Raw genomic sequence first — 17,367 nt, forward strand, 5'->3', positions numbered from 1 at the left:
GCATGGTTGCCCACTTACAAAGAAATGATCAGTCTATCATTTTAATGGTAGGTTTGTTTTATCGAATATTTTATCAAAAATATATATAGAAATCATTGGCACATTCTATGCAAAGATAGACACCTGACGAACATTTTGCCCAAGCAAAGTTTCGGGGACGAAGTGGTAAAGAAAATTCTGGATCCTCCAGGACAGGATGTTATGAGGATAAATATGAAAGGGTTCTTTTGTTGCAGAAGATGTATTTGTTGCAGAACTGTAAAAGTTAGCAACAGGGGAGTGACTAGCATTACAAATAGAGAGGGAGAAACTTTTGAAATCAAGGAGTTTAGCACATGCAACTCTACTCATGTGGTGTATTTGATGTGGTGCCCCTGTAATTTATTATATGTGGGAAGAACTAAGAGGCTTCTGAGAGTCCGCATCTTGGAACATCTGGCCAATATTAAGAATGGCTATAGGTTCCATAGTGTATCATTGCACTTTAAGGAGAAACACCAACAGGACCCCTCACTGCTGCAGTTTTGTGGCATTGATTTGGTACTTCCCTCTTGGCGTGGCTCTAACAGGGTGAGAGACTTATCCCAGAGAGAGACTCGCTGGATATTCCTTTTAAAATGTTTGGCCCCGAGAGGGCTAAACGTCGAACTTGATCTAAATTGCTTCATTAGTGACCTTTAAGCCAATTTATGCTGGTGGGTTCTGTATAAGTGATTTGCGATTTGGGGCCCCTCTGGGGGCTCGACTTAGCAATGTTAATTGATGATTAACATTGATGATTAAAGAAATATAGTCAATAGTAGTAACAACAGTTATGATTTTGGGGGCTTTTTATGGGTTAACACTCATACCTAAGATAAATTATATCATTGGAAGTATATGGTGTGATTGGATTGCAGACATTAGGATTATGATATCAGGGCATGAAAGGATGTATCATATCTGACATGCTCTGTTTCTGATGTTTGCCGTGATCTGAGATCTGAGTGACCTGTATATTATTATTAAGATTATACAGGATTTATATAGCGCCAACAGTTTACGCAGCGCTTTACAACATTAGGGCAGACAGTACAAGTACAATACAATTCAATACAGGAGGAATCAGAGGGCCCTGCTCATTAGAGCTTACAATCTAGGAATAAATATAGTCACCTAATTAGCTCTAAATGGTAGGGGAGGGATCTGTTGTGTCAGAGTCAATAGACATGAGTTTGATACCTTTGGATAGATCCTATTTTAGGATTGGGTTGATGGGTATAATTTCCCTTATAACAATATTGTTATCTGGATGGATGGGTAGTTTTTATTTAGGCGATATTTTTCCAACCACTCATTTTTCATTTTTTATGATTTCATTTTTTGTATTTTAATTTAGTAATAATATGTAAGTTTTATGGTAGGTTATATTTTATTATGTAACACTCTTGATGTAATAGGTTATATATAAATATTCTACTACAACTAGAGATGTCATACATAGCATTCACATTGCTTGCATTAAATGGATCGAATGTCAATGGGGGAGCGAGCATTAAGCCACATGATGGGAAAGTGTGCTGATCGAGATCCCCTATTTGACTTGACCAGCATGCAGGTATATGTGTAATGTTTGTTATCCTTTAATGAGATCGAGTCATCTTTGTGCATTTTCCCTGTATGCTGAATGAATTACGGCTGCGGAGACATGAGATGTGCGCAGGCGCGGGACTAGGTTCTCTTTAATTCAATGGATGGGAGGGTATATAAGTAATGATTGTCAGTCCATACAGCCAATACCATTAATAAGTCATTGTATGACGAAACATGTTGGGGTGGTGTCTGTGACGTAGGAGGTTGTTAGCCGCACAAAATAGCGGAGATCTAATCTGGCCACGAGACACTGAGGAGGGGGTGAGATTTTTAGGCTGACGCCTGCACACGCCTGCACACCTCAGGTCTGCCGTGACCGCACTACGTTACTGTGTGATCCAACTGCTGTAATGCTGTGATTTGAAGTTGCACTGATCTTTTGCTGTTTTTAAAGTTTGTCAAATGTGAGTGAACACTTGGAGAGTGGTAGTGTTTAATAGAGTTTTTACTGGTTTACACTATTGGAGCACTTATTGTTTTTCATGTGGAGCGGTTCCTGCACACACTATTGGAGATCGAGTTGATGAACATACCCTATTTGTGTGGTATAAAAGCTTGTGAGCCCTGCACGAAAGTGCGGGCATGTGGAGTCGGTGAGTGCGTTTCTTAAGGGAGCGGGAGCACTGAACACTGGCGGTGTGGTGGAAAGACAACAAGAGGACACTTTTGTATTTTTTTCCTGATCTTTATGGACACATTTTTTTCATACCTCTATGGACCTTTTTTTTGACTCAATCACCTTTGAAGTCACTGGGTGTTATAATTGTTTAAAGACATGTAATTTGTAACACTTAGGATTTATGCACTTGGTACATTTAATTATATTGCACACACTTTTTTCAGAGCAGCGCCACTAGTGGTCTTCTGCATGTTCTTCATGTAACAACGTTTAGACATTCAGAAAGGCTATATATAGGTTTATTTTAACAGTGAGAGACAGAATAACAAAAAATCCAGAAAAAACGCATTTCAAAAAAGTTATAAATGAATTTGCATTTTAATGAGTGAAATAAGTATTTGACCCCTTCGCAAAATATGACTCAGTACTTGGTGGCAAAACCTTTGTTGGCAATTGCAGAGGTCAGACATTTCTTGTAGATGGCTACCATGTTTGCACACATCTCAGGAGGGATTTTGTCCCCCTCCTCTTTGCAGATCCTCTCCAAGTCATTAAGGTTTCAAGGCTGAAGTTTGGTAACTCAAACCTTCATATCCCTCAACAGATTGCTTCGGCCGTAGGTTTTGGGTCATTGTCATGCTGCAATACTTATCTGTGACCCATTGGCTGAGAGAAGGAGGTTCTCACCCAATATTTGATGGTACATGGCCCCGTCTATCGTCCCTTTGATGCAGTGAAGTTGTCCTGACCCCTTAGCAGAAAAACGCACCCAAAGCATAATGTTTACACCTCCATGTTTGACAGTGGGGATGATGTTCTTGGTGTCAAAGGGCAGCATTCCTCCTCCTGCAAACATGGCGAGTTGAGTTGATGCCAGAGAGCTCGATTTTGGTCTCATCTGGCCACAACACTTTCACCCAGTTCTCCTCTGAATCATTCAGATGTTCATTAGCAAACTTCAGATGGGCCTGTACATGTGCTTTCTTGAGCGGGGGGGACCTTGCAGGTGCAGGATTTCAGTCCTTCACGGCCTAGTGTGTTACCAATTGTTTTCTTGGTGACTATGGTCCCAGCTGCCTTGAGATCATTGACAAGATCCTGTGTAGTTCTGGGCTGATTCTCACCATTCTCATGATCATTGAAACTCCACGGGGTGAGATCTTGCATGGAGCCCCAGACCGAGGGAGATTGACAGTTATTTTGTGTTTTTTTCCCATTTGACAATAATCGCACCAACTGTTGTCACCCTCTCATCAAGCTGCTTGGCGATGGTCTTGTAGCCAATTCCAGCTTTTTGTAGGTCTACAGTCTTGTGCCTGACATCCTTGGACAGCTCTTCGGTCTTGGTCATGGTGGAGAGATTGGAATCTGATTGATGGCTTCTGTGGACAGGTGTCTTTTTTACAGGTAACAAGCTGAGATTAGGAGCACTCCCTTTAAGGGAGTGCTCCTAATCTCAGCTCGTTACCTGTATAGAAGACACCTGGGAGCCAAAAATCTTGCTGATTGATAGGGGATCAAATACTTATTTCACTCATTAAAATGCAAATAAATTTATAACTTTTTTGAAATGCGTTTTTCTGGATATTTTTGTTGTTATTCTGTCTCTCACTGTTAAAATTAACCTACCATTAAAATTATAGACTGATCATTTCTTTGTCAGTGGGCAAACGTACAAAATCAGCAGGGGATCAAATATTTTTTTCCCTCACTATATATATACATATGGATTTTTTTTAACGAAATATATAAAAAAAAGAAAGAAAAAAAATATACATATATTTCAAATAGATATTCTGTATATCATTAGCATAGTAACTTCTATGTAAAATAAAATTTACTGAAAACTTTCTCTTTAAATCTGAAAACCTAAGAAAACTCATCATAATCACAAAAAAAACCCCAAAAAACTGAAATTTGCCAATGATTTTTCTCATATTTTCTTCACATTCTACTTGCTTTGCGGTTAGTTGCAAATTAAACGAGAGGTCTGATATAACAATCAAGCAAATAGCATTTTCTGTAGGAAATCAGTACCCTTATTTCTTTATTCCAACAGGTTTACTTTAACCCCCTTCACGTCTAATGGCCTGTAAACACAGTCGGACATCGATCAGACATTCCGACAACAAAATCAATGGATTTTTTCTGACGGATGTTGGCTCAAACTTGTCTTGCATACACACGGTCACACAAAGTTGTCGGAAAATCCGATCGTTCTGAACGCGGTGATGTAAAACACGTACGTCGGGACTATAAACGGGGCAGTAGCCAATAGCTTTTGTCTCCTAATTTATTCTGAGCATGCGTGGCACATTGTGCGTCAGATTTGTGTACACACGATCGGAATTTCCGACAACGGATTTTGTTGTCGGAAAATTTTATAGCAAGCTCTCAAACTTTGTGTGCCGGAAATTCCTATGGAAATGTGTGATGAAGCCTACACACGGTCGGAATTTCCGACAACAAGGTCCTATCACACATTTTCCATTGGAAAATCCTATTGTGTGTACAGGGCATTAGAGTAAAACAAATCTAAATGCCTAATCACAATTTTGTAATTTTGGCATGTGTCAGTAAAACATTTCATCACAACTACTTTGTGCATCCAGGTGGATTATACCTTGTTTTTTTCAAGACAAATTGGGCTTTCATTTGTTAGTAAATGGTGATGGATATATCCTGATTTTTTTTATTGTTATAGAAAAACTGTCTCAAAATACTAAATAAAACCATTTTTTTTTAATTTAGCTGTGTATTTCTGGTTACTAGCAAAACCTACGGCCAAAGAAAAAACAAAAATAAATTATCCTGCTCCGGATGATCACAGTGATACCACATATGAGTACGCTAGTTGTTGTTTGTACCCATAGTACACACTGACACTAACTGACACAGGGGGTTAATTACTAAAGGCAAATCCACTTTGCACTACAAGTGCACTTGGAAGTAAAGTCGCTGTAGATCTGAGGGGGACATGCAAGGAAAATAAAAAACAGCATTTTAGCTTGCACGTGATTGGATGATAAAATCAGCAGAGCTTTCCCCTCAATTCAGATCTACCCCTCAGATTTACAGCGACTGCACTTCCAAGGGGGGTTAATTACTAAAGGCAAATCCACTTTGCACTACAAGTGCACTTGGAAGTAAAGTCGCTGTAGATCTGAGGGGGACATGCAAGGAAAATAAAAAACAGCATTTTAGCTTGCACGTGATTGGATGATAAAATCAGCAGAGCTTTCCCCTCAATTCAGATCTACCCCTCAGATTTACAGCGACTGCACTTCCAAGTGCACTTACAGTGCATTTGTAGTGAAAAGTGAATTTGCCTTTCGTAAATAACCCCCACTGATACTTATTTAAATATTCTAAACCTGACCTTTGACCCTTACTTGACCCAAATACTAACGCTGGCACTGACCTAGATCAAACCTTGATCTAGCTATTTTTCATTAGTTTCTTATTTTATTTTGTATTATTAATATTTAGTAAATTTTTTTACACAAACTTTTTTTTCTCTCTGCAAGGAAAGAAAGAGATACATTGTATCTCTCACCTCCATTCACAGAGAGAAAACACAGGGACGGGCTTCACAGTGACTGATCACAGTAATTAACCACTTGCCGACCGCTGCACGCCGATATATGTCGGCACAATGGCAGCGGTGGGCAAATGGGCGTACCTGTACGTCCCCTTTAATTGGCAGTGCTAGTGCGCGCGCCTGCCGCGTACGACTGTGCCCGCGGGTCCCGCGGACTCGATGTCCGCCAGTGTCCTGCGATCGTGTCACAGAGCGCAGAATGGGGAGATGCCTATGTAAACAAGGCATTTGCCCATTCTGCCTAGTGACATGACAGGGTTCTACTGCTCCCTGTCATTGGGAGCAGCGATTGCTTTCATGTCAGTGATAGCCCATCCCCCCCACAGTTAGAATCACTCCCTAGGACACACTTAACCCCTTGATCGCCCCCTAGCATTTAACCCCTTCACTGCCAGTGTCATTTACACAATAATCAGTGCATTTTTATAGCAGCGATCGCTGTATAAATGACAATGGTCCCAAAATAGTGTCAAAAGTGTCTGATGTGTCCGCCATAATGTCCTAGTCATGATAAAAATCACAGATCGCCGCCATTACTAATTAAAAAAAAAATAATAATAAAAATGCCATAAAACTATCCCCTATTTTGTAGACGCTATAACTTTTGCGCAAACCAACCAATATATGCTTATTGCAATTTTTTTACCAAAAATATGTAGAAGAATACATATCGGCCTAAACTGAGGAAAATAATAGTTTTTTTTTATATATTTTCGGGGAATATTTATTATAGAAAAAAGTAAAAAATATTGCTTTTTTTCCAAAATTGTTGCTCTTTTTTTGTTTATAGTGCAAAAAATAAAAACACAGAGGTGATCAAATACCACCAAAAGAAAGCTCTACTTGTGGGAAAAAAAGGATGTCAATTTTGTTTTGGTGTAAGGTCACACGACCGCGCAATTGTCAGTTAAAGCGACGCAGTGCCGAATCACAAAAAGTGCTCTGGTCAGGAAGGGGGTAAAATCTTCCGGGGCTGAAGCGGTTAAACTCAGAAAAAAACAGCCACAACCAGAAGTGCTGAATAAAAACTCCTTTTAGGAATAAAGCGGATGATGGATATGAACACTTTAAACAGTCTCTGATAGTTCCTGAATTTTACTGTTTGTAGTGTTCATATCCATCATTCGCTTTCTTCCTAAAGGAGTTTCCATTCAGCGCTCCTGGTTGTGGCTGTATTTTTCTGAGTGTTGTTTTTGTTTAATTTATGACACCGCTCCTGCTGCAGAACCTCCACACAGCTGCTTTTTGGTCTCCCACAAGGCACTATACATTGTCATCAAGGGAACCTGTGTCCTGGTCCCCCAGCACCAGACTTATTGTGGTTACATTGATCACCGTGATAGCCAATCAGAGGCTATCACAACGATCAGGTGACCTTGAAACCAGGAGACCCGGGTCCCAATCATTAGTAAGGGACCCGGAGTTGCCATTGAGACCCTGTTCTCTGTGCTGGGAGCGCAATGAGCAGTGTGCTCCCAACACAAAGACAGATACGCATATATGTGGCCCCACAGAAAAAAAGCCCAGTCCAGTGAGGCCACATATATGTGTTACGTCGGCGTGAAGGATTAAAGTGAGCTTTTAATTTTATTAAGTGGTGAAGGGCTAAAACCTCTGTTGAGTTTTTATTGCTGCCCGTTTCCCTGTTGGAGAGATTTTACATAATTTCCTGTTCTTGTCTCGCCTGATAATAAGATGGGGAAATCTTCCGAGTGGAGACACAGACAGCAATCCTGACAGTTCTAAGCCTTCATCTTTTTTCTGGAGTTGGGTTTTGGTATAACTGTGATATGCTGCATGGGAGAGAATTCTTACCTCCATACATGATAGAAAAGCAATGGTGCATTCAACCCAAGTGTTAACCATTCCTCTGCACAAAGAAACATTATACAGAAGAGGCTGTGTATGGAATATTCCGGGAGAACCAGCTAAATACAGAACAGAAAAAAAATATGTCAGCGGGCAGGATACAAAATACAAAGGAGCAATAATGCAAAGATCATTAATAAAGCTGTAGCTGTAGATAGGAACAATGAAATTGAAGCTTACGCTAAACTTGCACAAAGGACAGGTTTAGAGGTGAATTTTTAGTTTAGTTATCAATATTAAGGTCAGCCACCAAGTCTTATTATACTTACCTGTCTGTGCTCTGTCCTGGAGGGACAGATGTCTGCTCCCTTAAGTGGATATTCCTTACTACTCTACTCTGTAGCTCTACTACAGTAAATAAGATTGAAGCCTTCACCAAACAACAGCAATCACTAACACAATGGGGCAGATTTACTAAAACTGGAGGACTCAGAATCTGGTGCAGCTGTGCATGGTAGCCAATCAGCTTCTAACTTCAGCTTGTTCAATTAAGCTTTTACAATAAAACATGGAAGCTGATTGGTTTCTGTGCAGAGCTGCACCAGATTTTGCTCTCTTCAACTTTAGTAAATCTCCCCCAATGCATTCTTATAGCAGTTCAGTTGACCACCACTAAACACAACTCATCCTTTTCCCATACTTTAAACAAGGAGTAAATACCATCTAAACAGCATACAAAGTCCTTTGAATAGAGGAGCCATATGCATTCCATTCATTCCATCCAGGAATGGATATAGTTTGGGATAGTTTTACATTGCAGGCTAAGCACTGCCCATGCAATTATATTCAGGCCTATCAAACCAATCGCCTCCGATGAAACCTTCGATGATGAACTTATCTTCCTTCCCACTTTATATTCTATTGTAACCTCCTTTTCTTTTCCTCCTTAGGTCTTGTATCTTTACTGACCTTACAGACTAATACATATAGTAGACCCAGGGATTCACACACAACCGGCCGCAGAGCTAATTCCTCACACTGGCCATACACTAATCAAAATTACTGGATCAGGGGAGACTCACCTGGTCCAGTTGGTAGGTTTCTTGTGTGTTCTGCTTTTCCTTTTTGCTTGTTCTTTAAATTTACTGGGCGCTTCAAGGCTGGAAAGTCGCCACATGTATGGTCAGCTTGTTTGTTAGATGAAAACACACAAATCTCTCGTCAGGACTGGAGCAGAATTGGGAAATACGGAAGGATAGTACTGGAGTGAATATATTTAGGAATGGACATGTAGCTACCCTGCCCTAGACTGGCAACATTTTGTTTTTGGCTCTGCTGTACCAAGCCGCGCAGCAATTTATTTTCCAGGTCTGGTGAGTTCTCCCTAAGCATGGTTGTTGAGTACTCCTGCCTGCCTCTGGAAGAAGCTTCCACCAATAGAGTAGTAGGGTTAGCCAATGGGTGAATATTTTTCTGGCCTCAGCCAATCCCTGAGAGATAGGCTCAGAAAGTCTGGCTGGTGAGACAATAAATGTTAGGGAGCTGTCTCTGGACATTGTGAGTAGGACCTTTTGTCTAGAGCTCTAGGTGTGCCTGTTCTTTGAGGGTTAGATTTTAGAGGTTGCTACAAGGACTGTGACCACTCTTATAGAGTCTCAGACTAGTTGGCTGTCCCCTCTTTTTCCAGGCTGCAACTGAAGGACTTTGCCTGGGAATCTGTCCTCTAATGCCCGCGTGTGTTTTGGAGTATCCTGCACCCTCATCCCTCTACCCATCTGTGTTCAAGTACTACAATAAATCTTCAAAAAGACACCCCTAAACTGTGCCTGTGTTTGTTGGTGTGCTCTGGAACTGGCATATAAGTGAAGACATACAGTATAAGAAGCCATGAGCTGCATTAGTCCACTAAGCTCCACTTAAACATCTAAACCATCACTTTTAGGTGAAATAGTCTTCTAAAATCATTATGCTCAGAAAGACCTTTTCTTTTTCTTTTTTTATTGTATTATGCAAATAACAAAGAAACAATTCAGTAAAGGAAAATGGTAGCTTCATAGAGTCACTCTAGGAGTAAAGCAAATGCTTAGATTAAAATTTTATGTGTCTGCTTAATTCCCATAAATCGTCTCACATGTTTTGCGCAGATCCAAAAGATGAACTAATTTGTGATGTATCATTACCTGCCCATTCATGTATGACATATAAGACAAATTCTATATCGACTAATTAGATATAAGACAGTGGCCTATAAGTCATGCAGATGACTGAAATATTTAATAGTTTTCCCTTGCATTAGAGAACAGTCTTCTGATTAGATAAAAAATATCAGTGGTATGAACACCCGCCAATGGGTGACCTTTACTTGTGCGTGTTTTCTGGATATTTAAGTAATTAGCTATATAAGTCTCTCTGACCTTTAAAAACTAGAGCTACAGGTTTCTGCTGCCGGGCAGCCTACACTAAAGGCTAATGTACTTGTACATAGCAAGTGCATAGAGTCTTTTGTATACACATTTTGGGCATGATCCATATATGATCCCCCCAGGTTGTCACATTATTCATTTTCCAAAATCTTAAACAAGAAGTTGCTCATTGGAGAGGACAAAGAATTGAACATTGCTATTTAATAAAAATACATTTTCAGTTCCATAGTAGGCCTAATATCTAAGGATAATTGGTCATGGTTCTTTCTGCGAAATTAAAGAAGTACTCTTAACCCTTTTGCTGCCAGAGCTTTTTTTTTCTGAACACGTGCTTAAATTAGGCATAGAATAGAAAATGGTAGTTGCAGTTTTTGTTATGCTGCATGATATTAATACAACTGTTTATCAAATCTTTATTTACAATATAATTTACATTTACATTAATTTTAGTGCACAGAAACACAATAAAATCTCAAGTGTTTCTGTAAATTATAAAAGAGACAAATAGACACCAAATATGTCAGGTCGTAGAATTGCATGCAGCCACTAAATGGTGACAAATTAGAATACAGTAAAACCTTGGTTTGAGAGTAACTTGGTTTGAGAGTGTTTTGCAAGACAAGCAAAATGTTTTAATAATTTTTGACTTGATATACAAGCAATTTCTTGATATACAAGTAGCATCATGTCACAACTGAGTATAAGGCTACATGCCCACGGACGTTTTTACAGCCGCTTTTATGAGCGTTTTTTGCAGCTTAAAAACACCTCTCAATGTTAGCCTTTGGCCTCATGCCCACCATGGCGTTTTTGAGCTGTAAATGGCATAGGCGTTTATAAGCTGCAAAAAAACCCCAGCATCAGCGTGTTCCGAGGCACCAGCGCTAGAGCTGTAAAAATGCCAGATGCCGGTAAAAGGTGTTAACTGCGATTTAACGAGGCTTAACGCTGTATACACAGTGTCATGCATCGTCCAGGGTTTCTGTGTCTCTATTCAAAATCAATGGTTCCCTATGGGAGTCCATTGATTTGAATAGAAGTCGCACCAGAAATCGGATCCAGATGATCCGACTTGCGGTGCGACTTGTGTACTGAGACTCTTGACGGGGAACCCCGACAAAATTTTGCGTGAGGTTCCCCCCAAGATCCATACCAGACCCTTATCCCAGCACGCAGCCTGGCAGGTCAGGAAATGGGGGGGAGCAAGTGGGTGCCCCAGGTGATGACATCACAAGGGGCGTGGCCTCTAACTTACGTCATCCGGTGGCCCCGCCCCATGCCAATATAAGTCATTGCACACGGCGGACCCAGCATTACACCGTGAGATCTCCTCAAGTCAACATCGGAAGAAGAACAGAGGGAGAAGACAGCGGAGAAGACCCAGCAAAAGAGCAGAAGACAGTGGAGAAGACAGAAGACAGCAGAGAAGACCCGGCAAAAGAGCAGAAGACAGCGGAGAAGGCCCGGCAAAAGAGCAGAAGACAGCGGAGAAGACAAGACAGCAGAGAAGACCCGGCAAAAGAGCAGAAGACACTGGAGAGGACCCAGCAAAAGAGCAGAAGACAGCGCAGAGAGGAGAAGAGCTGGAGCTGCTTTAATAAAATACTTTAAAAACCTGTGTAGTGTGTTTATTGACACTTTTTTTAGGTGAATGGGTAGGGGTACGATGTACCCCATACTCAATTACCTAGGGTGGAGGCCGTGATCTGGGGGTGCCCCTTGTTAAAGGGGGGCTTCCAGATCACGATAAGTCCCCGCCCGCAGACCCCGACAACCACAGGGCAAGGGTTGTCGGGAAGAGGCCCTTGTCCTCATTAACATGGGGACAAGGTGCTTTGGGGTGGGGGGTGCAGGGCCCCCCTGACCCAAAGCACCAACCTCCCCATGTTGAGGGCATGTGGCCTGGTATGGTCCAGGAGGGGGGCGCTCGCTCACCCCCTCTTTCCCAACCTGCCGGGTTGCTCGGATAAGGGTCTGGTATGGATCTTGGGGGGAACCTCATGCAAAATTTCAAGATTTCAACTTCAAGATTCTCAGCACACAAGTCGCATTGCAAATCGGATCATCTGGATCCGACTTCTGGGTTTGACTTCTCTTCAAAACAATGGGCTCTCATAGGGAACTATTGATTTTTAATAAAGACACAGAAACGCGGCTGAAAGCTAGCGTGGCTAAACGTGCAGTGACGCCAATGCAAAACGCAAAAAAAAATAGCGTTTTTAATGCCGCTTTTTTCCTGGTGTCCGTAATAGCTTTGCAGCTCGTTTTTAAAACGTCCATGGGCATGTAGCCTAAAAAAGAAGAGAGGAGCCTCTAAGTGTAGCAATATGGTTACATTTAATGAAGGTACAACATTTAGCAACATATTGTTACACTTAGAGGCGCCTCTGTTCTATTTTATTCTCTGTAGCTCCTGATGGATTTTGCTTCTAATCCCCTTGTGGAGACTTCCATTTGTTAATGGACATTTTATGGTTACACAACCTGGTCACATTGCTATAATCTTTTTATATGGACTATAAACTGAAGGACCTATGAATAAATGGTTGTGGAACAAATTAATTGAGTTTCTATTATTTCTTATGGAGAAATTTGCTTTGATATACATGTGCTTTGGATTACAAGCATGTTTCTGGAACGAATTATGCTGGAAATCCAAGGCTTTACTGTACCCAAAATTTTCCATAGGTGATACTTTAAAAAACCTTTACAGCTCATCGATTAGTTACCATTAATTATGACCCTAGAATTATTTTTCTTACTATGATGTGTGTGTGCGTTGATACCCAATATGTGTCATGCAAAAGTAGTTTATGCACCTAAGTGTACTGCAAGTGTGCGATTGTGTTCATATGTGCATGCATGGGGAGGGGGATAGGGAGCTTTCCATTATTTTTATTTAATAAATGTTATTATTTTATCCTTTTTCATTTTTTTTTACTAAATGTTATTGCTTTCACAAGAGGGCTGACAAGCCCCATATGCTATAGCATATATGGAGTGACAAGTACTTTTACAAAGGCATCAGGGGTCTCTTGGTGACAAGCAAATCCAAAACACATGTGGGTGGTCACTTCTATTAGACAGTCCAAAGCTGTTTTACATTGTAATACTACCACATTCAGGGATGGACTAATAACTCATGGGGCCCCCGGGCAATAGGAGATTATGGGGCCACACAGTATACAATCACACAGTATACACATACATGTACACACAGTATATACAGACAGATGTAAAAAAACAGATTTATACATACTGTCCCTGGTTTTACTGAGGCTGGCAACCCTGATGGGGCCCCCTAGTGGTCCAGGACCCTCTGGCAGTGCCCGAGTGGCTCAATGGTCAGTCCACCCCTGACCACGTTGTAATACTTACAGCAGCGCCAGCAAAAGTGTTAAAGGGAAAAAAGAGCAATGTGCAGGGGACCATTTACACCTACCTGTCCATGTTTGTTGAAACCCTTATATTAATGTACACTATATTGCTAAAAGTATTAGGATGCCTGCCTTTACACACACATGAACTTTAATGGCATCCCAGTCTTAGTTCGTAGGGTTCAGTATTGAATTTGCCCACTCTTTGTAGCTATAACAGCTTCAACTTTTCTGCGAAGGCTGTCCACAAGGTTTAGGTGTGTGTCACCCCCTTACATCATGGTCCCTAGAGCCCATTCCCTTTCAATAGGGTCCCCAAAGTTAGAAGAGAAGAGCAGAGTGGAGAGGTTTAAGAGAATAGTTGGGATAGTGGAAGGAGGGAGGGAGCATTGTGAAGACCCCAGCTCACATCAGGATCCTTTCCTTCTCATTGCAGCAGTAGGCGATAGGACAGGTGGAAGCTGAAAGGCTGGGCACTGGGACCGGATACGCTTGGAGGAGGAACTTTGGGATTCTAATGTACAGGAAAACTTTGGGGAGCCTAATGAAAGTTGGGTCTCTGATGTAATGGCGAACTCTGGGGACCCTATTTTAAGGAGGGGGCACTCTGGGGACCCTGATGTAAGGGGGGAATTCTGGGGGCCCTGATTTAAGAAGAGGGAACTCTTGGGACGCTGATGTAAGGGAGATGGCTCTGGGGACATGGATGAAAGGAGGGGCACTCTGGGGACACTAATTTAAGGGGGTGACCCTAATGAAAGGGGTAAACTCTGAAATAAGGGGTCAGGCCGGAGGGGGCCTAGGCCTGAGGCTGTTTAAGGGGCCCCAAAATTTCTGATGGCTGCCCTGGTGGGAAGTGAAAGATTTAGTAGCAGTATCACTATTGCTGGTAAATGTGACAGCTCCCACTCAGGGCTACTGGTTGTCAAGAACCTGCCAACATCCTAACAACTAGTGACTCATCCTCACCCAACTCATTCAGCTGTCAACTGAATGCTTCAAGGGAAAAACAGTGGGCGTATTATCCCACAATTCAAACCAGGCCCTTCAGGTCTGGTATGACTTTTAAAGGGAAACCAATGCAAAAATCAAGATAAAAAGGAGTCCCCCCCCCAAGAATCCATGTTTGATCCTTATCCTAGTATGCATCATAGCAGAACAGAGAAGGAAGGGGAATTTTTTCGTGATTTTTGTGTGAGGTTCCCCCTTAAAATCCAGACCAGAACTGAAGGCCCTGGTATAATTTATAAGGGAACCCCCACATTGTCCTTTTTTTTAACACTGTCCCTGCACCCTTTTTTCAATCCATCTGCTTCCAATCAGCTGGGAATCCCAGAGACATGCTGATGGTAGGATAGGGGTTAAGGGATGCACAGGCCAGTGGTGTGTACTGGCATCATGTGATGCCTGCTACCAGGCTTTAAAGTGGTTGTAAACCCCAGAACTCATGGAATTTGAGCTAAGCACATACTGTATATCTGTAGTGTTTACTTGGACCTCTCTCTAAGTGTCCTTTCTCTCTGGTGCTTTGTTCCTCTATCAGCATGAGTTACTTCTCAACACATAAGATAACATTTTTTTCTGGGAGGGAGATAAGCACACAGCGTGTCTATTCAGAATACTGTTATGCATGTTCCTTAGTTCTCCTGCCTATGTGTGTGTGTGTGTGTGTGTGTGTGGGGGGGGGGGGGGGGGGGGGCGGTGTCCCTTTCCTCTAATTAGCTCTTACACTGGGTCTCAGCTGTTAACTGCAGTTTTCCACTTCCTTCTCTGTACTACTCACAGATGGATAAGGATTTTAGCACTTTGAAGGGTTGTAGGGAAAAGAAGACTGCATTTAGACAGGTATAACTTATGTAGGAGGATTTGTTGCATCTCTGTGCATCACCTGGGCTATTCACTTCCCTGGGTATATGTGAGGGTTTACAATCACTTTAAAGCAGTTGTAAACCTCAGAAATGAAATATGAAAAAATCATATCCCTCTATAGTTTGTACCTGTCTGAAGAGCACTAAGCCTCATTTATGTCTGCTGCTTCGTTCCCCTGCTATCAGCATGAATTACTTCTGACAAGCTTTCCTGACACCAAGAGAAAAAAGGTGACAGGGGAGGGACCTCCAGCTAACGGACAGCCTCAGCTCTTTTCTTGTGAACTGTGTGGAGTTGACGTGTCTCTTCCCTCCAATCAACTGTCAGAGCTCTCCTCACTGAGCTCTGCAGGGTGTAACTTCAGCTCTCCACCCCCTTTTTTCTCAACTCTCAGACAAGCTGCATAAATTCAGCACTTTGTAGGGATGTAGAGAATAGAAGACTGCAGATAGGCAGGTACGAGTTATGTAGAAGGATTTGTTTCATCTCTGTGTATCACTTGAGGCCAGTCACTTACTGGGTATATGCTAAGGTTTACAATCACTTTAAACTTTGAATTTGCACATTGTTTCATAATGTCGGGTTCACTTTAAAAATCTTTTGCTTAAATGCAGATGTAGCAGTGTATTTTGTGAAATGTGTACTATTTTTCAGTAATCTGGTCTACTTAATGTTTAAGATATTCCAAGTTGTATGCACTTTAAATCCTCCAACCCTCGTATCAACAGCTAAGTCTAAAATTCAGGCTTCCAATCAGCCAGTGTTCCTCCTCATCAATATTAAGCTTAATCTGTGTTGACTCATCAGCTTTCCAGTGTGACCGCACCAGAAAAAGGGATTTTTGTATTGCTCCAATATTACAAGAATGGCTTAAGACTGCAATATTTTCATGTCACCAGCTGGAAGTATTTAGCTGTGGGCTGTATGGAGAATATCCCTGTTTCAATATACGTGAGACTTTGATCATGATTTTAATAAATTCATCTTGCTCCTTTGAAGTTGCTTAATGGAGCTTGTGTCCATTTTCTGTTGAGAAATATGAACAGAAGGATATGTTTAGTCCACATCTAAAAGGCCAATTTATAAAGGGTCAAGTAGGTTGTTTCTAATTTGCTGCTTTTTCTAGCGTGTTCTCTTTACAGCTACAGTGCTTTGAAAAAGTATTCATACCCTTTGAAATTTTCTACATTTGGTCATGTTACAATCAAAAACGTAAATGTATTTTATTGGTATTTTATGTGATAGACCAAAACAAAGTGGTACATAATTATGAAGTGGAAAAAAATTATAATTGGTTTTCAAATTTTTTTTAGAAATAAATATTTAAAAGGTGTGGCGTGCATTTGTATTCAGCTCCCTTTACTCTGATACCCCTAACTAAAATCTAGTGGAACCAATTGCCTTCAGAAGTCACCTAATTAGCAACTACAGTACACCTGTGTGTAATTTAATCTCAGTATAAATATAGCTGTTCTGTGAAGCCCTCAGAAGTTTGTTAGAGTACCTTAGTGAACAAACAGCATCACGAAGGCCAAGGAACACACCAACAGGTCGGGGATAACGTTGTGGAGAAGTTTAAAGCAAGGTTAGGTTATAAAAAAAAATATCCCAAGCTTTGAACAACTCAGAGAGCAAGGTTCAATCCGTCATCCGAAAATGGAAAGAGTAAGAGTATTGCACAACTGCAAACCTACCAAGACATGGCTGTCCACCTAAACCGACAGGCCGGGCAAGGGGAGCATTAATCAGAGAAGCAGCCCAGAGGCCCATGGTAACTCTGGAGGAGCTGCAGAGATCCACAGCTCAGGTGGGAGAATCTGTCCACAGGACAACTATTAGTCGTGCACTCCACAAATCTGGCCTTTATGGAAGAGTGGCAAGAAGAAATCCATTGTTGAAAGCCATAAGAAGTCCTGTTTGCAGTTTGCAAGAAGCCATGTTGGGGACACAGCAAACATGTGGAAGAAGGTGCTCTGGTCAGATGAGACCAAAATTTAACTTTTTAGCCTAAAAGCAAAATGCAGTGTGCAGTGAAAA

The 17,367-nt window shown here is 41.4% G+C and overlaps 1 protein-coding gene across 1 annotated transcript in view; it reads right to left on the reverse strand.

Annotated features, from left to right (window-relative positions):
- Positions 1 to 17,367, reverse strand: part of CNIH3 (cornichon family AMPA receptor auxiliary protein 3) — a 270,624-nt gene that overhangs the window by 15,824 nt on the left and 237,433 nt on the right. Inside the window, exon 4 of the mRNA XM_073629177.1 lies at positions 7,668 to 7,780. Coding sequence (XP_073485278.1) covers positions 7,668 to 7,780 — 113 coding nt within the window. The remainder of the gene's footprint in view (positions 1 to 7,667; positions 7,781 to 17,367) is intronic.

Source organism: Aquarana catesbeiana, linkage group LG04 (genome assembly GCF_042186555.1).
Source record: "Aquarana catesbeiana isolate 2022-GZ linkage group LG04, ASM4218655v1, whole genome shotgun sequence".
Lineage (NCBI taxonomy): Eukaryota > Metazoa > Chordata > Amphibia > Anura > Ranidae > Aquarana > Aquarana catesbeiana.